The sequence below is a fragment of the Micropterus salmoides genome, unplaced genomic scaffold (genome assembly GCF_014851395.1).
Source record: "Micropterus salmoides isolate LMB-PRFRI ecotype aquatic unplaced genomic scaffold, ASM1485139v1 Ms_hic_scaffold_2, whole genome shotgun sequence".
Taxonomy (NCBI): Eukaryota; Metazoa; Chordata; class Actinopteri; order Centrarchiformes; family Centrarchidae; genus Micropterus; species Micropterus salmoides.
This window is the reverse complement of record NW_024041150.1, coordinates 20622306-20647873: the sequence shown is the minus strand read 5'-3', so window position 1 is coordinate 20647873 and position 25568 is coordinate 20622306. Positions and strand designations below refer to the sequence as shown.

Here is a 25568-nt window from a genome sequence, read left to right as displayed (position 1 = left end):
ATCTTGATTCAACACAAACAAAAAAAATTAATGAATATGAAAACCATAATTTGTCATGATGCCAGTCTGCCATCAAGTTGAGTTTGTTCTCTCTTTGCTGGACAAGATTTATGTTGTTAGAGGGAGCTGTTAAATTACATCATTCAGAGAAGTGATCGTATCCAAGAGTGGCTCACCTCGTACTCTCTGACTACCCTCATGCCGCGACCACCTCCTCCATAGGCTGCTTTGAAGATGATGGGGAAGCCATATGTTTGGGCGAACACCTGCGCCTCCTGCATGCAGGTGATGGGGGAATCTGTTCCTGGGACCACAGGTACACCTAGAAAGTGGTGCAATGAGTAAAAGGATACATAAGTGAGTATTTGTTTTACTTTAAAAGATTCAGAGCGCAGTACTTAATAGCAAAAAAGTAATTAGTACAATCATTTAGAGATTGCAGATTAACTTCACACTGCATTTGAGTCTCAAGGTTGGATTTTGTATTACAGAAAAAGCAGGACTCTGCTTTAAATGAAATAGGAGGAGGGCACTGTTACGCCACAGAAACAGTTTAATGTTTCACAGTTTCTTACAGCGGCAGATGGATCAAGTAAGTGGCTGAAAAATGTGTTCTAAAAATGTTCATCCCCCACAGTAAAAGACAAAATGAAGGCTTGGCGAGCAAAAGCCAAAGCTAGCAGAGCAATGCCAGGGTGAAAGGTGGAGGGGGGGGGGGTGAGTCATCATGAAAACAAGCGCCAGGGTTTTGTAGCAAAATGGTTTTCATGTTTAGAAACGCCATCACCAATAACATTACAGGCATGTGTTAGATACTAACAACCATCTTGTCTTTGGTCTAATTAATTGATGTTACCAAAATACCACACATATAGCAGGTATTCAAATTATGACTCCTCTATTCTCTGAATCTACTCCTTACATCCTTCATCCCATTTTTTTCCAGTCACCACCTTCCATACCTGCAGAGATGGCCAGGGAACGAGCCTCCACCTTGTCTCCCATCTTGCGGACAGTTTCTGGGGATGGTCCTATGAACATCACCCCTGCATCTGCACAGGCCTGGGCGAAGTCTGACCGCTCAGAGAGGAAACCGTAGCCTGGGTGGATAGCATCCACATGGTTTTCCTAGGAAGTCAGAGAGGGATAGATGAAGAACATTTAATTTCCATTCATTATTTCTGCACGTTGTACCTATTGGTGTGAAACACATCCCACTAAAGTGAAAAACTGAGAAAGAAATTTGTCCACCATTGAGTAAGCACTTGCCTAACACATTTTTTATTCACACCCTCCCCCCAAAAAAAATATTTGCCAGTGAAGCCCAGAGAAAGGAAATGTAGCCCAGCTAACCAACAGGAGTTCTGTTAAATAGGAAGCCACTGCTGGGCCCCAGTTAACACTTGGCTAACTATTGGTGAGGGAGACAAAGAGTCAGCTCACACTCTAACCTACATGCTTTACCACACACGGTCTGCTGGCAAGTGAAAAGGACTTCCGCATCACTTACAGCAAAGGGACTATGAGCTAATAACATTTTATTCTCATTCTATCTTAATCATCATCATCTACTCAATGGACCACAGTAGGATACTGAGTGAGTAGACAGGCACGCATAATTTGAGGGTCAGGGGGAAGGTACTCGGAGTGCGCGCGCCCACACACACACACACAGACAGTAGTAGACAGATACAGTAGCTGCCGAGCTTGACAGATAGAGCCATCTCTGGATCAGTATGTGCCATCTGCTCCTGGATACAAGGCGGACTATAATTATGGGCTGTCCTGTTGTTAAGGGAGCTGTAACTGGCAGGCCAGAGGAGGCATGGAGCCACACACAAAACGTGCATGCACACAAGCAGGTACACCCAATCGCCCACACACGAATGCAAAGAGTCGTGGAAAGTAGACGAAGATTCACACAGGCTAACATAACAACCCAGGGTGACACAAATTCATGCAAACATCAAGCATCATCATACACTCTTTACTTTCACAGCTGAACGCAGAATTCCACATATTCACATACAACATAGCTATTAAGCCACACAAACAGTAATAGGACAGAAACAGGTGGTTATTTTGGTCACACGGTGTGGAGGAGAGGTAAACATACACTGGATGTGAAAGAGTGAGAGCAGGAGAGAAAACACACCCACCCCTTCGTTGGCATGGGGTTGCCAGGCTCCCAGATAGGCAGAAGGATTTTGAGAAATGAGTTGGACTCCCCGACTTGGCTGGCTGACCACATGCCCACGCAGAAAATTATGAACCGTGAGAGATCAGAAAAAATGATAATGAACAACTGGCCCCGTGTCCTGGAGTGATGGATGGCGGGAGAACGGGAGGGAAAGGAGGCAACACTGAACAGTTCTGATCTAACACAGTGATAAGTGGCAGAGGGAAGAGATAAAGAGGACGAGAGATAGAGAATGATAGGCAAAAGGAACTAGAGAAGGGAAGGAAATTGGAGGACGGACATAAAGTTGTTTCCTTTTCTTTCCCTCCAACCAAGCTAAATAGACTTATGGTGAAGAGAAAGAAATAAAAAGGGATCTGTCACTTGTCTGCCTGATTGAATGCCATTGAAGTTTTGCTGCATCAAAAACAGCAAGCAACGAGACTTTCCAACTTCAGTAAGGTAGCAGGGCTTTTCCAGAAGATCAAAAGTAATGTGACCCGCCAAAGCTCAAGCAAAGAAAACCCTAATGACATCACTAGGGACTTTAAAAAGCTCCTCGACGGCCACAAGCGTCATTAAAACTACTTTCACGGGTTGAGTACTATAGTATTAACGATGATCAGTAAACTTTTAGTTTAAAAATCGCTCTCATTTACAGGAAAAGCAAACAACAGGTATTATTATTATACCCACCATCTTGTAAATGTTCTTTACCTTGGCTACTTTGATGATGTCAGGAATGTGCAGGTATGCCGCAACAGGTGGCAGGCCTTTTCCAATCAGGTACGCCTCATCAGCCTTCTGCCTGTGAAGACAAGGGCAAAGGATTTAATATCAGTGGGATGATAGAGGGACAGCAAAAGCATACAACACACACAAAAGTGCATCATTATGGCTTCATAGTAGCATATCCAAGCCCAGTAAAGAGTAGGCACCAGTATTCACTCAAATAAAGCCCTCTTTAATCCTCCAATCAGCTTTTAGGATAGGCAAAACCACGTGAAGTACAATCTCATTAGATTTGTCATCGAAAGACAGAATTTCAGAGTGGAATAGACCAGCTCACAGTGAGGCACATTAGGATGTTTGTGCGTGTGAACTAAACAGTGCGATTACCTGAATGTTTGTAATGTCGATACAATTATACTTATGTCCCTGCTCAATACCAACCACAAAACAAAGAACTGGCCCAAAGCACTGGATGGGAGAAAAATGCTCCCAGGCTTCCTTTAATTGCTCTTAGCTGTAATTTGGGGCCGATACCAGCAGTGGCAGCGCGGTAGTGTACCAAGACATCAGTCAGTTATGCTTTCTTTATTTAAATCTGTAGACCCATTCGGCTCAAATGAAGTAGAGCTTAGTACCTGTGCATTTGTCCAGTGTCTTGCTCAGAGTAGACGGCCACGGTTCGAATCCCCAGTTCAGTGCAGGCTCTGAACACACGGATAGCGATCTCGCCTGGAAGAAAAGAGGAAGACGTATGTGACGAATGGATGGTGAAGGAGCTGGTTATTTTACTAATTTATCAGCCATCTTGTGTCTGTTTTGCTATGCTTCAGTTTACCTAGAAGTTTCCTTTCTTACCCTTCCTTCTTAATTAGCTGCTTATCCTCTCCTTCACTTATTCTCTTATTTAAATGCGCCTTTATTTTTGGCAGATTGTGTGTAGTGAGAGGTTGTAGATCTGTATTTTTCATAACACTTTATATAATTTTATCAACATTCCATAGCATAGGCCTCCGCTAAGACAATAAAATAAACATTACATTTTTTTATGCCATTCTTTTTTATGTGAAAACGAGGCAAATCTGTTTTTTTCCCCATCCAAAAAAAAAAAAAAAAAAAACCAACACAAAGCAGACACTGCAACAAGTCTGCTGTATTTTTCTTAAGTTTGAGAACACAGAGTGTAAAAACTTGGCTTTGGACAACATAAACACTGCCTGCCTTTTATCTTGTTGTCACAAGAGCAAAATACTTGTTTTTCAAGCAACACATTTTGGGGGAGAAAAGTTTAGTCACTGAAAATAAAAACAAAAAAGCAAGATGTGTTCTCACTTGAAAGGGATCACAGCATTCAAGCATTTGTGAAATGTTACAAAAATAAAAGTGTAAGAAAGAAAGTGAAATCTGGAGGACAACAGTGGGAACATAAAAAGGATGGAAATGAGTGCCAGACAGATGAAATGTAATGGATTATAAGTGAGAACTCGAGAGAATGAAAGGTCAGAGTATAAGAAATATAATAATAAACATAAGACAGAGGGCCTAGAGGGAGGTTCTGAAGAAGGTACCAAAGGACACACAGGTTGGCAAGTTTACCAACATGATAAATAAATAGACAAGAAAAGCAGTGAAGGGGGAAAGAATTAAGTAAAGAAAAGAGGGGAGCGAAGAGGAGGAAAGTCATGTGGGACGAAAAAGGAAGACAGCAAGTGGCTCAACGGGGGTGGGGGGATAAATCACATAAGACAAGTGTTAAAAGAGACAGGTAGTACTAAGGGAGGGAGGAGAGCAGATGAGGAGGAGGAGGTAAGAGGGGTACAGGAGAGCATAAAAGGAAAAGAGAATATTAGTGAAAGAGCAGAGCAGCAATGGCAGAGGGGTGATGTGCTTGGTGAAGTGGAATCTGGGCTGATATGATGGTCTAGTCTCCCTCTTCATCTCTCTCTCTCTCACACACACACACACACACACACACTGAAGCAGAGCACGGTCCAGTTCACTCCAGTGTGATGAATGTAATCTAACGTGGTGTTGATATCACGTCACGCCGGTGCGAAGGAGAGCGACTGACGGAAAGCCCTGCTGCGTGTGAGAGTGCGGCGAAGACCACAATCCATTTGAATCAAATTGATTGATTAAAAGCAGTTAAAGAGAGCCTTTATGGGAGGATAGACATGAATGTATGCATGCTTATGCACAATGCAGACTTATGTGCAGCAAGAGGCCTACAGAGTAACACGTGTGCACAACTGGACTCATATTGGAAACCCACGCACCAATCAGAAATAATGAACACTCTGAACTAAATCAAGCATTTTAAATGTGTCCGCAGAGATGAATACAATGGGAGGCTCTAAAAAGCATTTAGAATAAAATGCATGAATACATTTATTTGTCACTCAAATCCCGTACGTCACCTGTCAGAGTCACTAATTGCACACAGACGGCCTCTTTGGACAGCATTAGCATTAACAAGAGGGGGTCCAGTGATTGTATGCATTACCACAGCACATCAGTGATGTTTACGCTGCGTCTAACAACTATACTGGTGACGGCTTAGGGCTTCTCTATAATTATATTTCAATTCAGACCTCAGTCCCAGTAATGTAGACCCAACTTTCTGCCAGCTAAAACATGTTTCATTTAGACTCCAGGATTATGTAGAGACCTCCGTGCTGATTTTATTCTAGCTTTCTCATATTTAAAAGAAACATCTGTGGCATTATGTACAGAATAAAGTTAACAAACCGTTTAATATATACACTGTTCAACTTACTAGTGTACAGTGTAGACTCCGGTTGCAGTTTCACCTCAGTATTTTTAGAATTTCAGTGCTTTTGGATTTAACAAAACTAGCTTGTGCAGCCACCCACATACAATGTGTGCTTAAATATTAGCATGTGCCAAGGCAAACTAAATGTTAGCCATTAAATATTAAGAGTCTGGTCTTTTGCCTCGAGAAAGATTGTAAATGTCACAGCTTTATGAATTTTTATGAGTCAAACAGCATTATACCATCTTTAATTTCATGGTGCCATCTAAAGTGCTCGTCTTCTTCCGTGGTGAATTAGTACTGTTAGGACGTGGATGGTGTCTTACCTCTATTGGCCACCATGACTTTCTTGATTGGACGATACTCGCTCTGCGGGGAAGAGTGGGTGAAGCGGGAGAGAACGCTCGACCTCCTCACAGCCAACAGGCCGAGGCCGCCTCGGACTACAGCGTACTTAAACATTTCTAAGGGCAAAAAAGAAAGAAAATGTTAACATACAATGTCTCAATACACTAACAGCAATACGTGAAGGGAAGAGGCAAGACATACAAGCAAGAGAAGGAAACACATGGTTCAGGTAATGGGTGAATTTTTACAGATGCACACAAAAAAATATGATTTTTGCTACATGATGTGTGCTACAGAATTTAACTCATTATATACACATTGGCTCTTCAGCATCAAGCCAGCAAAACCTACAACTCATAGTTCCTCCCAATCTCTATGTAGTAACCCCTTGCTCAGTTCAGATTCTCAAGTGAAAAAAAAAAATAAATACATAAATAAAAAGATGCTTTAAGGAAAATTACAAGCAGATAATGATTTTAAAATGGATTAAACAAGGAGGTGTGAGCCCTGCGTAGAGAGATTAAATCTACCAAAGCATCAGGCCCTATTAAGCTGTTGCCGAGGGTTGTGTGCACCTTCCAACTCTATGCTATTTTCTCAAAGAATTTTAATTGGTGTTGTACTGATATTTAGCTGGAATCTTTTTATGTATTCCAGTGCTCAAGAAGAAAAAAGCTGTATTATGTATGAATAATTTGAGACCTGTGGCCCTGACATCTGTTGCTATGAAAGTTTGCAAAAAAACTGTTGAAAAATTGAGTACCATGTCAGTTTTCTTATAGGATGGCTGTTGTAGGGGTCACTCTTTTATAAGGATTTTTGCCCTAATATCCACACACACACCCCCGTATTAATATGACTCAATCACATGAGAGTCAGAAGCTATTAAGTATACATCACCATTGTTTGGTAGGATACTGAAAAGACAGTACATTTTTTAATGAATGTGCAAACAAATGTGCTGGACCAAGTACCACAGTTACTATTGTGAAGTTGTCTTCAATACAATACACTACACAGAGTCAGTAAGTTCAGTCAGTAAATTCAAAACATTAATACTGCTTGAGGACACTTAATCAGTTAGTCATTAATGTTTGATTTGTACAAGTCTATTGGAAGGGAGTAGAAATTTTAGTAAAATTGATTAGTAAAAAAGAAAAGTCTGGCTGGAATGAGGCTAATATCTGACTATAAAAAAAAATAAATAAAAAAAAACATACACAATACATATTACAAAAAGTTATTTCATTTCCAAAAAAGGAAGGTGCCAGATATAAAGTCAATCAGCTGCTGCTTTGCTTAGGGTGCCAATCAGTTTCAGGTGTGTCTGATTAACGACACCCAGTTTCTGGTGTGTTGTTCTTTCAAATTACAACAATAAAACTAAAAAGGCACTAATTATATATTTTTCCACCCCAGAAATATCACATACAATCATACAAACTAAGACTGAACCAGAACTGACCCCATTAGCCCTACTGATAGCTTTAATTAATAGTAGGAAAGTAACAAACTTGTTGATATTCATCTTTCAAATTGCAAACCAATTTTGTCCATGGGGACAGCAACTAGGGTGAGAGGACTATGAATGAACGTCAAATACTGAACAAGATACTTCAAAGTCCAGCAAAAGGACTAGAAAAGACAACTTCTTCAGTCAACTAAACACTCAATGTTACACCAAATGAACACAGACAAACTTACCCACAACCACAATGACACACACAGACTGTGTAGTATATAACCTTATATAACTACCTCCTCAATTGGATGCAAGAGGCTGTTGCACTGTGGGGAGACTGGCAGCTCTACTGAAGGGAGCTGTTTGATAGTGAGCCTGCGCGACGGATGTGTTAACTGGACCCACAGATGGCGCCTACTGAGTCCGATTTAGTCCAATGGGAATTGCTCGCCTGGTCCATACCATGCGCCCAAAAATGGGTCTAGTTCCGGGTTTGGCTTCGGGGTATGCGGTCCACTGAATATGCGCAGTGGTGTTTCTCCCGTCACGGGTTTTTTTAAATCGCTTTTATTAGGAATGTTTTTATTTAAATTTTTTTCCCGCTGCAATACCGCGAGTGGCCACCGGGAACATGAGCAACGGCGTCCTATCCAGGTCTTATTATACATCCATGGTCTGAGACTGCGAGGGTGGACGCTTCTTCTTCTGCTCTGACTACAAGGCTACCGCTCATTAGTAGTCCTTTGCTGCCACACTGTGGTCAAAACAACTATGCAGGCAGGGGAGACCACAACTAAGCAGACGTCCGTCCTTGGAAAGCCCCTGAAAGCTGCATATAATAAACTAAGCTGATATTTAACCGTATGGTTTGGTTTATTATACACACCAGGACTCAATGTGTGCTGGCATCTTCTCCAAACATTCAACTTTTCATGATTAACACTGACCCAGACAGGGAAAAAAAAAAAAAAAAAAAACCACCACAAAATGTCTTTGAACCAAGTCTCATTATGCACAATCAGTTCCTGTGTATTACACATGGTTGCAGGGTTTCACTTACATGTGAATTACCACATGTCCTATATAGATAATGAACAGTGGTGTTCAGTGTGACATACAAAGGTAACTAACAGCCTCTCAGTTTTGGTACCACGTAAACTCTGCTCTATCGGATATACTTCATATTGCTTATGTTCCTAATCCTGCTTTTTGCCTCCTTAATGATGGCTCTGATGTTACTTTGCATTGCAGGGGTAAACTCCATGAATACCATTTTATACTGAATTTGCTTCAAACAATTACTGAGCACTGATTTTCCCCTGATGCATGTATGAAATCGTTCTGGGTCCAACATTGTCAATCTGGAACATACTACTGCACAACAAGGCTCGGCCAGCAACTGTAGAAGGCTGGAAAAACTTTTCATCTAATCTTATTTTTTGGAAAATAGTCAATAACTAAAAGGGCTCTATTGTACACCTTCCAAATTACTTCACTGTAATATAATTGTTTTGCTCTTGAGATGTAAGGTATTGTCATTATACCACTGCTATAATGGATGTCCTTGTTCTTTATGGACAGACTGCAAAAGTCCTTAGAGTAAAAAACATTTTTAGTTCTGGACCACTGTTGTTATCGTCTTGGTAAATTACCACATGAATGATGAATTAACTATGAAGAAGTGAATCAAGAACCAATGAATACATGCTTTTAACGGTCAATGAATGCCTTGTGTTTGTCTGAAGACGGTGGAAGCTCAGGCGGTAACAGTATCTACACAAAAGCAACAGCGTCACTATGAAACAGATACGGTTTCCAGAAAACAGCGGACAAGAGAGGAACAAATGAACCAGGCAGGCAGGCTAAAACAGGTCAAATATTATCTGTGTCCTGCATTAACCTTACCTCTCCAATACAGCTGAATTACAACTTCTTCCTAGAGAAGTGTATTTATTATAAACTAGGGCAGTCTGATAAAAAAAAAATTTTTTAAAAAGAGATCTGAAATCTGCATTAGCAGTGTGGATATGATGGCCGGGCAGGTATCACTTGCCAATTCCTCTCAGAAAAAAAAAAAAAAGTGAATTGAGAAACCTGTATTACAGCCCCAGAGGCTCCCCACACCCAACCTAGCAGAACTAAACATTAAGGCCATTTCACACATTGCAACCTCAATAGCACAGGACACACCCACTGCATCACCATCTTACCTTACTGCCCTCTGGGTGCAGGAGGCCTCACTTTGAGAAAATAAAAAAAATACAAAACATGTGATCCCCTCAGGCATAGCCACCTCAAATAAATGGCGTAGCTTGAACTGGCCTGAGAGAGTACTGTTGTCTGTCAAAATGAGTTGTTACTGTATGCTGTTTTTGTCTGATGTATACAGTGCAGTGAAACCAAATTTCCCCTTTGGGACAATAGAGTCTGAAGTCTAAAAGTTTTTTTTTTTTTTTTTTTTATTAGTCTATTAAAAGTGAGGTATTGTAAAAAATAAAAAAAATGGCCATGTTGTCACATGACCAGCACGCACTGATTTATAAATGATATGTACAGAAAATGACATACAAATGTTACCGGGCAGCAGCTCATTGATGGCTAATTTAAGCTGTGGCCGGTTATTAAAAACATCTACTAGACATTGCGGCCTGCAGTAGAAAGAAACTTCCTAGTGTGAAACAGTGCACAGTGATGATTCTCCATCCATATGTTAAGTTGTAAAATTGGCATTATATACACAGTATATGTATAAATTGACTGAAAATGCATCTAAAAATCAGAAAGCATGTAGTTCCTACAGCTTAATGAACAACTGAGGACAAAGACATTTCTCTACGAGGACTACTGGAAGCGTGACACAAACCATCTGGCATCTACCTTTAATACCTTTGATGTTACACTAGTGTTGTAACATCCTAACTAGAATTATTTTTAGAAATATTCAGAAATGACCACATGTACTAGTGATAATGTTTCCTTAATAATTTATAAATAATTAGCTCTTTTCTGAGGAAAAGTAAAAAAGGGAAAACAGAGGTTGTCATTTTCAGACTCTTTTGTTTCTCCATATTCATCTCTCATCTCATCCCTCTCGGGCTCCGGCATATCCTCTTCTACTACTCCTATCTGTCACTCTCTCATTCTAAGACATTATTGTCATTCTGGCCATGTAGCTCTATGGCACAGGGCAGAATGAGAGCGTTTCTCAAGGGCAGTGCAATTATTCAAACAACATAAAATAATAAAGAGATAAATAAAAAGTGGACGTCACAGCTCCATACAGAATAAAACCGTAAAAATGATTTTGATACCATACATTAACCACTTTGCAATGCAGCCCACTACTCTCTTCCTTCCTTCCTTCCCTCCCTCCCTCCCATCTCCCTGCACTGACAGATAGAGCAAATAATAAAATGTGCCACGGCAAGTGGCTCGCCAGCAGCATGAATCGCATTGCCAAAATGCAATGAGGCAAACTGAAGGATAAATTGTGGTATGAAAAGAATGTCAAATGGTGGGGACACTCAAGCTGTGGCTATACAACTAGAGGTTACAATTTTGGTTTCACACCTCAATGTCATATCACTGGTCCATCTCCTTTTCCGAGATATAAAACTGTTCTTTATCAGAATTTAGCCCGAGAAATAAAGGAAAAGAAGACAAGAAGGTAATAATGATTTTATGCGCGGGCCCTCATGTTTTAGGTGCTAACCTACTCCCCAAAGGCCTGACAGCTGCCATAACACTGTATGTGTGCATTTTGAAAATGTCTGGTAGATTTTATACTAGACACCCACATTAACAACTAGAGAAAACAAAATGTTCATGGCCCACAATGATCACCATTTGCTCACCGTTACAGTTCATACTGAAAATGCTCATAGAGCAGACGAACAGTGAAACTTCTCACAGCCACATTTGGTGAATACACTCCTATCTTGGCCTTCACACTGATGAAAACATACTGCTCGTTTTAGCACGTGGGGACTCACAGCGGAAAACATTTGTCCATTCTGGTGCCTGACTCACAGGTTAACAAACACTATAGAGGAAGCCTGGACTTGCAGCCCACTTGAAATTGGAAGAGCACATTACTTTAGAAATGTTGTCTTTAAGGAAGCAGCGAGCCGTGACCCTGATGGATAGTATTTGGATTAAAGAACGAGACGAATTATTACTTGCAGGTTGGCGAATTAAGCTACGTCAGGAAACACACATCAGGACATGGCCACATAATTCAGACTCAATATGTTACAGCTAAATATAAAAAATGAACGTGTGATCATTGAGACAATTCAGCATTTGTTGGTGACTCCTGCACGGTTACATGGAGAGCAGCAGGATGCACCACAACAGACTGTTGGCTTTTGAATGAGTCTCATTCCATGTCGAATCAGTAAGACTTTGATCACACTGTCTTTTCTGAAGCCAAAACAATCATTAGCAAACTGTCCACAAACGAAGTCCAAAACAAGACCAAATTCCACTCACGGTTCAGTACCCATACTGAAGATTAAGTCACGTTCCACGTCAGCGTCATGAGTTCTTACAGCACATGATCAGTACACAACAAAATCGGATATTACTTGAGAGAAAAATGCAATTAAATCTAACTTGCTTTCCACGAGGCTCTGACCGATAAAGCAGGAATGTATATTTTAACATGCACTAATAAAAACAATATCCGCAATTATTATCACAAGATAGTAGTGACACACAGACTGCAACCTCAAATGCAGTAAGCTTTTTGTAGCGCTGAGCAGATACAACTTATATCAATTAGAGCCTGAACAATATGGGATCTTTAAGACCAATACCTATTTTGATATTTGAGGATTTTAAAATCTCATGTTCAGATATATCGAACAGATATTCTCCCCCCCGCCTTCTTTTTAGAAACACATTACATAAACAAAGATTATCCTAACATTTCTTATGTGTTGTTATGAGACCTCAAGACCTCACTAAGATAACATGACATTATGCGGTTTAAAAATAATAGGGTTTGGTGATGTCTACATTGAGACATCAGGATGGACGATGTCATCAGGGGCAGGGGGGATAGCGGTCACGTGGGGAGAAGAGAATTTCCGAGGAAGGAGCGAAAAATATTTAAAATTTATAATAATAATGTTCGTGGTTATTAAAACCTGCTTTCATATGTCGTCATGTGAAAAATTTTGATTTCTTTTGCGGGGGGGCAGGGTTTTACAATCACGATGCCTGCTCAACCAGCGACCATCTGTCATCGTCGAAGGCATCGTCTATCGGCCCAACCCTTTGCTTTTGCCTGTCTCCAACAGGGGAGTTTCAGTCCCCTCTGGTGGACAAACTACACAACAACACCACTCATAACTAGATTTATTTTTTAGACTGAAGTCTTCAGTCTCTGTTTGTCATTTATCGGTTGCCATTAACAAAGATACCGATTTATCTGCAAATAGCTCATATCTGCTGATAATATGTCTGGGTCTACAATGTCTAGGCAATCTGATTGGACTGATCAGTTTACAGCGCTAACTGAAAAGAAATCTGAAAAGTTAATAATTGACCTTCATGTTTGTCAACACTGAAACAGTCACTCTGTTCAAACTTCATCTGATACACAAACAGCCCGCCTCAACACACACACACACACACACACACACACACACACACACCTTACAATACAGTCCACACTATACAATGTCCAAGTGATCGAAATAACTTGGCTTGCTTTTGAAACACACAGCTGTAACAAAAGAAACCTTTCAGATGGATTACAAGGCTTACGTTGGGATAAGAAGTTTAGTGGCATGTAAACTAAGTCCGAATAGTTCAGGGTTCAGAATACTTGTGATCCCTCAGTTACAGCATTGCACAAAATTATTCACACATACCAAAGTCTGACCCCAGACACATTCTAAAAGCTTGTTAATGAATGAATGTCATTATTCGTGCAGGGTCCTATTCAGTTTTGGTACAGTCAGGAGTGCTCAATGTATATCCTTCACTTTCCCCATTTTATGAGTTGTTTATTTACTATAGGTTTGGAAAGCATCAATTTTAAAGATCAGTTTTATCACAGATCAGATTAGTAGCCTGTCTCAGCTGATTGAACGAGTACTACTTGAATATTTCTAGCAAGAATACCATTTCTCACAAGTGAAAGCTAGAACTACTTTGCAGTTCTCCTTGGTACTTTTAACATACCTTTCCAATGGTCCCTTTATCTGAGTCTAACACAGGATGGGGAGGTTGTCTTGTTTCAGATATGAACAATCCTTCCCACTTCAAACCGGCCCGTTTGATCAGCTACACAAGGTACCACGAGATAGGCCTACTAAAATCTCTTTTTCAGAGAGTTATGTGGCAATAACCCAAGGGAGCGCCCTCTGCTTCCCAGGCAACACATAATTCTAACCAGGGGGCAGAAGTCTGGCTGAAGTTATTCAGCAACAACATTTAGTTCCACAAGATTCAATCTCAAAACCAGTTGCAGACCCCTCTTTGTTGCAAACGTTTAGAACCCTTCTTTACTCTGTAATACAAAACACTTTTGAGGATAAAGCATCAAGAAGACAGAAAGACTTCATCATCAGACACTATATTTTGGCAGTTGAGGCACATTTAATGGCACTAGTTTGCCTCCAGTGTATCAAAATGTCAATTTGTTATCTGAATCATCAGTGAGGAACAAACCACTTTTTTTTTTTTTACTCTTGTTTACAAGCAGAGAGCACTGTCAAACAGTTCGATAAGACTTTACTGCACAGGCTCTTCCCCACCTCGCTCCTAAATGCTAGCATTATTTTCAGAACGACTGCAACACAAAACTGAATTAAATTACAGCAGGAAAGCCAAAGTGGAATGTAGATGTTTTATGCCAGATGTACTCCATGACCCTCTCTCTCTGTTGTCGTGTCTCTAAATCTTTGTGTCTGCCTCCCACGAAACAAACACACAAGCTTGTCCTCACTGCAAAGTTTCTCAATCGCCAAAACTGCTCTCTGCCTTCAGTGTGTATCTGACAGTACAGATATATCATGTCAAACATGCACTGCCGCACGCACGCCTTAGACACTCCTGCGTGTTGGGTAAAAGGTTATAGGCTACTGAGAATGACCCCTGTGTCGGGGCCAGCTTAAGAGAACAGAGGTGATTTCTGGTTCATATATTAACTTCCTCGAGATCAAAGTTCTGGTGGGTTTTGACGCACACAGCCTGTGATATTGTGACACACAGACACACATAACCAGCATTAACTTTGCCCTAATTGGCTGATCATTGGGCAAATATATGCATGGTTACACATACGCATCTACCTTTTCATCCTTTACAGCAAAAGGTGTAATCATCCAGAGTTCTCCAAACAGGGGAAAGCACACGACATGCTGTATGCGATTTCACTTTAAAAGACTAGCATGAGATAACACTGTTGCTATTACTAAAGGTGAGTAGGAGTTCCCGGGTGGCCTCAACTGTGTGTTATAGACACAGCACACGCTTCACAATATCACAGGCCTGCGAAGAAGTTGAGTTTAATATAATTTAATATTTTATCAAAGTAGTGGTAGTTCCAAAGATACTTTAGAGATATCTTTGAGAATGTCGATGACATTAAATGCACATATTCTTAAAATCACTTTATACACATTTCCCTATGGTTCAGCCTGACTTATGTTGTACTTTCGGGAACCTTGGATCTTGAATTGAATTTGTTAATTAAATTCTGTGGGTTTTAGCAATGCTTTTCAGCACAGCGTGTCTGTAACATGAGCCCACTGGTGGGTCGGAGAGTGATAAGCGAATTTGGTGAATCCAGAAAAGGTCTGTGTCTCAGAGTCTCTAATAATGTAGAAAAAGAAAAAAAGAGAGTTATACTTGCTTATAAACACCAATCAGCCATAACATTATGACCACTGACAGGTGAAGTGAACTGATCATTATCATGGCAGCCATCAGTGAGTGGGACATACTAGGCAGTAGGCGAACATTTTGTCCTCAACGTTGATGTGTTAGAAGCAGGAAATATGGGCAAGCATAAAGGATTTGAGCGACTTTGACAAGGGCCAAATTGTGATAGTATGACGACTAGGTCAGAACATCTCCAAAACTGCAGTTCTTGTGGGGTGTTCCCTGTCTGCAGTACACCTTCAGAGGTCTAGTGGAGTCCATGCCTCGACAGGTCAGGGCTGTTTTGGTGGCAAAATGGGGACCTACACACTATTAGGCAGGTGGTCATAAACTTATGGCTGATCGGTGCATAGCAACATGAGCTTAAACCTCTATGACATGGCATGATGCACTAACACATTCAGGTAAGACATACAGGAATTTCACTGTACTTCTAATGTACAAAAAAAAACAAAAAAAAACAAAAAAAAACAAAAAAAAAAAACACACACACAGTATGACAACATGACAGAGCTCTAATGTCAGTATCTTCAAACAGATCACTGACACACACACACACACACACACACACCGTAAAAGGTGAAGTAAATGATTTTGGAGAAATCCTACACCATGAAAAGTACCACCATACAGAGCGAACAACGACACAGCAAGTAATGTAACTAACGTTAGCTAAGGTGTGGGTTAGCAAACTGTCGTTACAGCTGCTGCTACGAAGCCAACATGAAGAGAGGACTAGGTGGTCCCATGGCCAGTGCAACGGCTCCAAAAAGTGTTACTCAGTACTCGCTGCTAAAGATAACATCACAAGAATGTTACCTGACACACAAATCATGGCTGGACCGGCTGGAATAGTATTGTGTGGCACTTTGTTCGTTTTCCAGAGCCAGGGCTGAGTACAAACACCAACAGACATACGGAAGAGATAGTTAGAGGGCTGTGAGGAGATATTTACCGAATTTTACAAAAAGACGTGTATTGGATTAGAATCGCTTACCCCACCATTAATTGTTTAATGAAAGTGACAGTGAAGTCTCTCAGAATGCAAATGATTCTTGAAAAGGTCACTTGACATTAGATGTGGAGGGGACGTGAACAACAAAAAATGTAAAATGGGTGTGCATTCATTCACACTCCCTCCCTCCTTCCACCTCACCAGTCTCCTCCTCCGTCTTTACCTGCCCCTGACCTGATAGGTAGAATGGATGACTAAAATAGTGCCAGAAAATGTTAGTCCTCAAAAGCATGCATGAATAAGATTTAAGGTTGCATTAAAGCAACACAAAAGATCGGCTGCGTCAGAGAAGCAAGGCAAAGGAGGAGTTTTAAAAAAATAAATAAATAAAAAAAAAGGTCCCAATTATCAACAGCAACACGCACTCTCACAGGAAGAACAACGTTACCAAGGCTGACTGTGTTTGTGTAGACAAGACAAATGCTTGTGACTGGACTAAAAAGTGAGTAGTGGCGGCATAAAGGTTAGAATGGAAAGGTAGATGATGGGCTCGAATTCACAAGCAGTCTGGGAAACTCTGCCGAAAAGACAAAAAAGAAAAACTCTACCCTTTAACAGCACCTGCAAAAAGGACCGTTGAGCAAGATATTAATACTGTATTAAGTTGCATCATTCATTCTAGACAATTCCCTGACTTAACACATTTCAACTCTAGTCCTAAATATAGATGAACCCAAGCAGATGATGTTAGATTTGAACGTAGCAACGTCAAATGTAAAACTAGCTGTATTAGTATATAACAGTGTGCAATTTGTCATATACTGACAGGACTATTAGAGCAAAATGAAACTGCTGCCTTTCGGTCTTGACTTTCATCATCACTCAGCCACTTTACCAGCTGTGTCAACAAGATGCTCCAGCCTCCTGCTGCCCCACCAGTATATAATATTCTGGAAAAACACCAGATTTCTTACATAATTCTTAAATAATTCTTTCAGTGCATGCTGCCATCCTAGGCCCCTTTTCACATTTTTATTGGGCTGCACAATGGAAAATTATCTTTTTGACAGTAGGTAAGTAATGTTTATTTAATATAGCACCTTTTAGAGAACAAGTCAAAATGCCTTACAAGAGTAAAATAAGCCATATATATATATAAAATAAGACAATAATCAAACAAAAGCAACAACAATGCAAAGATAAGTAATAAATAATAATCATAATGGTGAGACAAAGGCCAGCTTCAATAAAAGAGTCTTCAACAGTTTTTAAAGCCATAAGCAGAGACAGAAGAACACCAGTTTAAGGGAAGTGTCGGAGCCACCACTTCAAATGCACGGTCACCTTCAGTTTTCAGTCAAGCACATGGAACAGCTAGTAAGCCCTGGTTTGTGATATAGGGGTTAAGCAGGTTGGAGATGTACCCAGGTGCCTGACCATGCAGGGCTCTATATGTAAAAACGAGCACTTTAAACTGAATCCTGAACCTGACGGGGAGCCAATGCAACAATGACAGGATGGGTGTGATGTGACTTGTCCTGCTAGACCTGGTCAACAGCCTTGCAGCAGCATTCTGGACAATTTGTACTGTAGACGGTCAAGAGACAAGTTGTTGAGGCAAATGAAGATGGAGTTACAGTAGCCTAATCAGGATGAAATGAATTCATGAATGGTCATCTCTAGTTCTGGGTTTGACACAACAGGTTTGAGAAGCAACAATAAAGGTCCTCAGTCTTGTCTGTGTTAAGCTGTAAAAAGTTGTTAGCCATCCAGTCAATGGCAGTCACGCAGTTGTTCAGTGCAGTCAGCTTATAGCAGAAAATCAGCAGGATATCATCAGCGTAACAGGGTTCAGAGAGTAAAGGCTTGTGTAGACTACATGACTTTTGTCGTTGGCTGATGGCCGTGTTGTTCACACTACACAACTTGCTGTCTTGTGGTATCTTGAAGTCTTGTGGGGTTCACACTGCGTGACTGATCGGTGAACCGTGAGCTGACAGCGGCTGTGTCACCCGACGGCTGGTCTCCAAACCATCTCCAAACCACATTTTGTCAAGAAAACACGTGAAATGGGAAATGACGCAAACCTACACATGAAACAGCTGTTGTCTGTTATTATAGCAATTGTTAACACAAAGAATATGGGTGAAAGAATCGATTAGCATACGCAGACCCAGAGAGCTGGAGGTGAGTAAAAAGTGTTTTGCAGGGAAAAAGTAGCTGCCTGCTCTGCCAGTCGTTTTGATGCATTGTTGTGTAGTTCACACATAACGAGTGGCAACCGCCGATCGATCGTTGATTTACCCCTGATCACAGCCTGACAGTCGCAGAGCTCATAGAACAGCAAATCGGGCTAACATCATCAGAAGGCATTATGTCAGTGGAGACCCTGAGCTGTTTCAGTGGAAGGCTTTTGAAGGAAACCAGATTGGAATTTATCTACAATGTTGTGTGCAGCCAAGGCGGCACTGAGCTGTTAAGGTCTTTTCAGACGGGAAGCGACACTCCCCATGTTATTTTCATCAATCAAGTTTCCCTCAGCGCTCTCATAAAAAACTAAAATATGACCAGAATTCAGAGCGATTGAAAAATCTCTGCAGTGCTGTCTTCCGCCATGTTGTCATTTACCCAAACAAACCCACGTTGCATACAGCGCATGCTGGACAGTATTGCCGTGAGTCTATAATACCGCGGTAATCAAACCCGGTTATCATGGTAATTAAAATGTGTACGGTAATAATAACCATAGAGAATTTTACCATGGTTTATCATTAAACCGGTAATCGTTTCATCCCTAATTTGATAGCTTAACTAAATGTAGTCCATCACAGACCGATCAAGGACATGGACATCTTTCTAGCTTTGTGTACTCAGAATTGTGATTTATTTACAGTATAGACTCTCTAAAGAAAAGTCTTTGCTTCTAACTGGAGCAGCAATAACAGGAACAAAATTGCAAAAGAGAAAATTCTTGATCAGAGGAGAGGGAGAGAGGCATGTCCCCTAAAACCCAAATTGGCCTAGAGGCTAAATTCTGCTAAACCTTATTCTCTCTGTAAAAAGAAATGGCTTTGGATTCATCTACCAGCATAAGAAATTGTTTGTCACAACATTTGCGCTCTCTCATCTTGTGTAGTTAGCTGGTTACCAAACACTGATGTGGGCGAGGAGCATTAAAGCTCACGAGTGACATACTCTTCACTAGACCCTCTCTGACTTCGCCAAAGCTTGAGGAAGGACGAAGCAGCTTCCAGACACTGCTGGAGCTAAATATTCATGCAGGGTTTCATGATTCTGCTGCAAGCCTGCTCATCACAGTTGGATCAGTCTATCATGAACCATAACTACCATATCATCAATCAGTGCTTTGAGGCCCAATGAAGTAGAATCTGATTAATCTGATGTATTTTCTGTTCTGGGACATAACACGAAGGGGGTCGATTGTAAACCTGCTGGGGAAGAAAGGAATGTCTTAAGTGATGTATGATGGGTGTTTAATAGCTTGATCAAACATTCAATTGGATGTTTTATTAGTCAGAAATTTTATTTGTGCCAACAAGCATAGCAGGGTGTAACAACTCAAGACACACTTGCTGTACTTCGCCTAAACGCGACTGAACACTTCAGCAAAGGTGCAGCACAATTTACAAAAATTGTCTTTATGTCATCCCCTTCACAAGATAATTTGCAGAATCAGAGTTTTGACACAACCTGTGACATTGCTCGTTTATTCTGGCTAGTGGTACACCTGTCTATGTTTCTTAACTTCCACTCTAACTCCTACACGACTCATCACAGCTATTAGTTAGACGGTGCCCTGGCAGCATCAAAAAGGAGAAGGTACAGTTCCCTCACAACAGGTAAGAACCCCATTTAGCTAACAGCACTTAAGGGGCAAAAAATTCTGAGGGAGTAGGGCAAGTCTGCGCCAATGCATTCATCTTTTCACTTTCACTGTATTTTCAAAACACCTAGTGTCTAGTTTGGGCCGAGGTATGTTACCATTAGTATAAGCGAAAACAATGGTTAAAAAAATAAAAAATAAATAAAAAAAAACAACACACAACACTGACTCACCATGTAATGAAAAAGGGTTTCGCTGACATGATAAATGATACACAGTCTTTAAAAAGCAAATGAAAATGTGCAACATCCCAAACTAGAAACACAGACGCAGTGAGATAAACACATGTATTTTTCAAGCACAGACATAAGAGGCAAAATGTGGCACATGTTGAGACACGCTGTACCACTTCTAATGCAAAACACTTGGGCTTATAATGTTCCCTGAATACTTCCAACAACCAGGACTATTAATTCAATACATACTAAAAAGCATGCAGACTGGATTTGAAGCTTTCAGGAAATAAGATTTAAAAATCTTGCTTACTACATGCCATTTAAAAAATATATCATTTAAGCCTTGCTCGTGGAAATATAATATCCTCCCAGGGCTGCCTGCATCCTACCAAATATAATCTAAACCTAAGTGTCAGCACAGATATAAACTACTGATGGTAGCAACAGCAGAAGTACGGTCATCCTATAAAAAGTACCATGGATGTCTGATAAATCAAAGGGGCTTTGCAGCATGCTTACTTATTATCTTATTGCTTTGTTGCAATCATAGCAGCTTAACTAGTTCAGCCTGTCCAATTGCAACTCTGGATGAAGTAAGACATGCTAGGAAAAGAACTACAAATGTCTCATGAGACTTACAAGGTGGAGTGTTATGCTCATGAAAAAGGGAGCACTGAAACCTGTGTCCCAGTTGCATTGGACTTTTTCAACCTATTACTTGCCATTGTTGCAACAAGTAATAACATCGGGAATGGCATCAAATGGAGAAAGAGCAGAGACCAAATTTCAGCAACGCCTCAGAATTGGTCAGAAAGGTCAGGCCATCACAAACAAGCAGGTTAGCAATCAACTAGTTTCAACCACCTGTAATCACATTTATTCCATTGGATACATGGGCACAAGGGGAAATGTAGTCCCTACTGCAGTGATTCCTTCTCTTTTAAATACAATTGTATAAATACCTCCCTCTGGCAAAGGCGCAAAAACAGTGTTTTATTTTACCTCATCCATTCATTCTGTAGATGTCAAAGTGGCCAACCTGAGACAAAAGCAGTCACATGTTCTGCTATGGTGCCAACACTAATAAATAAATAAAATTTCATTGAAAAAGTTGCTTATTTTGAGGGGGACAACTTCTGGCATCAACCTTTGGTAACAAATGCAAGAAGGAGTTAAAGTTCCCCTGTGCACTTTTCAGCTAAAAAGTGTCAGCCATGACAGAAACTACTGAGTGTAGCTAGCAAAGTGATCATGTAGAGTTTGGTTCTGTGAGACGCACAAGTTGAAAATGTCTTTCTGCAGCAACCACAGCTGTGACACAGTTGGACCGACACCACGTGCAATATCTGTTACCACGTTGATAGCAAAACGCAGGCAAGTGAGGTTAGACGTTCATACATTAGGGAAGAAGAGGATATTGTAAGTTAACGTTAGGTCAAATGCACTCTAATGACAGCCACACACAGGACTCCCTCACACTCGTGCACAGACGCCTTACCCATCAGTACTCACATGCTGGTGCTGTGTCGGTGTCAATAAATGATGCCAATCCGCTGTCAAGTAACCGGACACCGACTGTCAAGAGTGCGTTTGTGTGTGTGCGTTCGCTTCTCTGCTTGCTAACCTCTCACACACACAATCACAGGCACACTGCTGCTGCTCGGGAGAGGAGGAAGAAGGAAAAGGGGGCGTTTATATTATGCATGCATGCATACACACACACACACACTCCTGCTCAGTCCCTCCTATGTAGTGAAGGTGCTAGGACTCTGGAGCTAGTTGCTAACTGTCTACTATAGCTAACTTAGCTAGCAGCTGACACCGTGCTTCTCCGTCTGGCGGATATAGAAGTCTGCTACAGCGCCTGCCTCTTTCTCCCTGTTAAGCTCTCTCGCTATCTCTCTCTTTCATCCCTCTTTTTGACGTGATGCAACCAGACACGCCCCCTCCCTCTCCCCTAAGCCAATCACAGAAAAGGGCATGAGAGCACGCAGCGAGCGGCACCGTTTAAAGAGCTGGAGACGAACGACACCTCTACATCATAGACTGTACAAAAAAACACCCAGTGTATTGACAGTAGGCTGTGTCCAGGAGAGAAATACCATCATCACAGAGAAATGCATCCAGAGAGCAATTCACAGCCCAGCAGTGAATCAGTTAATCCACGAGACACACAGCGGGCCACCGGAACACCCTCCTCTCGACCGTCCTGCAGAAACCCACCATAACTAACCACAGGCTCCACAGACAGCCGCTCCCCCATGATTTCATTTTACTGAAACTTATTTTCATTTTCAGTACACCTACATCTTATGCATCAGCCTTAGTTGTCGCCATCATGTGTTTTATACACATACATTATACATTATATAATGTACAGGTGAAACTCGAAAAATTACCATATCGTGCAAAAGTTAATTTATTTCAGTAATTCAACTTAAAAGGTGAAACTAACACATTATATAGACTCATTACATGCAAAGTGAGATATTTCAAGCCTTTATTTGATATAATTTCGATGATTATTGCGTACAGCTTATGAAAACCCCAAATTCAAAATCTCAGAAAATTTGAATATTGTGAAAAGGTTCAGTATTGTAGGCTCAAAGTGTCACAGTCTAATCAGCTAATGAATCCAAAACATCTGCAAAGGGTTCCCCTTTAATTGGTCTCTCAGTCTGGTTCAGTGGAATTCACAATCATGGGGAAGACTGCTGACCTGACAGTTGTGCAGAAAACCATCATTCACACCCTCCACAAGGAGGGAAAGCCTCAAAAGGTAATTGCAAAAGAAGTTGGATGTTCTCAAAGTGCTGTATAAAGACACATTAATAGAAAGTTATGTGGAAGGGAAAAGTGTGGAAGAAAAAGGTGCACAAGCAGCAGGGATGACCGTAACCTGGAGAGGATTGTCAGGAAAAGGCCATTCAAATGTGTGGAGGAGCTTCACAAGGAGTGGACTGAGGCTGGAGTTACTGCATCAAGAGCCACCACACACAGACGGGTCCTGGACATGGGCTTCAAATGTCGTATTCCTCTTGTCAAGCCGCTCTTGAACAACAAACAACGTCTGAAGCGTCTTACCTGGACTAAAGAAAACAAGAACTGGTCTGTTTCTCAGTGGTCCAAAGTCCTCTTTTCTGATGAGAGCAAATTTTGCATCTCATTTGGAAACCAACGTCCCAGAGTCTGGAGGAAGAAAAGGAGAGGCACACAATCCAAGATGCTTGAAGTCCAGTGTGAAGTTTCACCAGTCTGTGTTGGTTTGGGGAGCTTTATTAAGTCTAGAGTCAGCGCAGCCGTCTACCAGGACATTTAGAGCACTTTATGCTTCCTTCAGCAGACGAGCTTTATGGAGATGCTGACTTTATTTTCCAGCAGGACTTGGCACCTGCCCACACTGCCAAAAGTACCAAAACCTGGTTCAATGACCATGGGATTACTGTGCTTGATTGACCAGCAAACTCGCCTGACCTGAACCCCATAGAGAATCTATGGGGCATTGCCAAGAGAAAGATGAAAGACATGAGACCGAACAATGCAGAAGAGCTGAAGGCCGCTATTGAAGCATCCTGGTCTTCCATAACACCTCAGCAGTGCCACAGGCTGATAGCATCCATGTCACGCCGCATTGAGGCAAAAGAGGCCCAAACCAAGTACTGAGTACTTATGCATGATTTATACTTTTCAGAGGGCTGACATTTCTGTATTTAAAATCCTTTTTTGATTTCATGTAATCTAATTTTCTGAGATTTTGAATTTGGGGTTTTCATAAGCTGTATGCAATAATCATTGAAATTATATCAAAGGCTTGAAATATCTCACTTTGCATGTAATGAGTCTATAATATATTTTCACCTTTTAAGTTGAATTACTGAAATAAATGAACTTTTGCACGATATGCTAATTTTTCACGTTTCACCTGTATATCATACATTACATGTGTAATCATTTTTTTCTTTTGCACAAAACATACGCTGATTAGCAGGTAATCCAGGTTTTCCATAGCTCTGTTTTGTTTTATTTATTTGAATATTTTTAAGTCTAGACAAAGGAGGAAGAAAATGGGGTATTCCTATTATTTCCTCATTTATTTCTTTTTGTTCATTTACCCAATTTTATTCTTTTAAACAATCCCTTGGAGTGCTGACAACTGTTTCCTCCACACAGAATTTTACACTTTTCTAATTGGGATCTCTTTTAAATTGGATTTGTTATTTTGCATAGAAAAGGGTATAAGCCCTGAGCAACTCTCAAAGCCCACAAACAAACACCTCTACATTACATTCAGTAGTTAGCCTAAATAGTACAATAACGGGGATCACTGTGTGACAGAACATTATAAAGTGACCTTTGAATCTGGTACATGACCTTATATGCCAATTAAGTGTTGTTTTTCGTTATTAAAACATAAATGGGCCGCAGACATGTTGACTTGTCAAAGTAGGAAAAGCACAGGTTTTACTAATAACATTAACAATGGCTCTGTTCAAGTGTCCCAGTAAGACATAGTGTGACAGTGAGCCAGTATGCACCGTACCAGGACCCTGAAACCAAAACTGCCAAGTGGAATCATAGATTTTAACAATTACACCTGTGCTTTTCACATACTCTCTAATGTCAAAATGACTTCAGACAAAAAAGTCTATTAGGACAAAGTTTAACATAAAATGAATACTAATGTTGTTCCGTATTTGCCCACAGTGTGTATAGGCAAATTTTTGCTAACATGTTTGCTCAAATCAACTTAAAAGGTGTGTCAACATTGTGTTAACTACTTTCGCTGACCCTAATCCCAAGCCAAAGCGAGTTATTGTCAGTTTAATGGAACTCGGCCGTCCTTAAAATTACACCTGAGATCTGCTGTAATTTGGTATTAATTATAGGGGAAAATGGAAGCAATGTTCACTTAGCACATTTCCAATTTTAATGAATTGCTAGCCTAACTTCGTGAGTCTTATAGTCAGTGTACAGCAGGTCAGTTGAACATTCAAAAATGAGAAATTTCTCTACAGAGAAGCATGTAGTTCAATACAAGAATGAAATCCAAAATAAGTTAACACAGCTGTCTAAACTTAAATAACTGCCTCAGACCTCTCCATTAGCCCTATAATTTGTACACAGTTACTCAGTTTTTTTTCCCGAG

The 25568-nt window shown here is 40.7% G+C and overlaps 1 protein-coding gene across 6 annotated transcripts in view; it reads right to left on the bottom strand.

Annotated features, from left to right (window-relative positions):
* The window catches only part of pcxb (pyruvate carboxylase b), a 309482-nt gene extending 285939 nt beyond the window's left edge, over positions 1 to 23543 (bottom strand). The window contains exons 1-6 of one of the 6 annotated variants that reach the window (XM_038731352.1): positions 23507 to 23543; positions 6008 to 6145; positions 3547 to 3640; positions 2897 to 2987; positions 963 to 1128; positions 177 to 322 (exon numbers count right to left, since the gene is read on the bottom strand). In XM_038731352.1, coding sequence (XP_038587280.1) covers positions 177 to 322; positions 963 to 1128; positions 2897 to 2987; positions 3547 to 3640; positions 6008 to 6143 — 633 coding nt within the window. In that variant the 5' untranslated portion in view covers positions 6144 to 6145; positions 23507 to 23543. Of the gene's footprint in view, positions 1 to 176; positions 323 to 962; positions 1129 to 2896; positions 2988 to 3546; positions 3641 to 6007; positions 6146 to 7733; positions 7753 to 7787; positions 7920 to 13683; positions 13825 to 21920; positions 22299 to 23506 lie in introns of those variants that run through there. The other 5 variants (XM_038731347.1, XM_038731348.1, XM_038731350.1 and 2 more) reach the window with 5 other exon arrangements.
* Positions 23544 to 25568: the final 2025 nt, after the last annotated feature.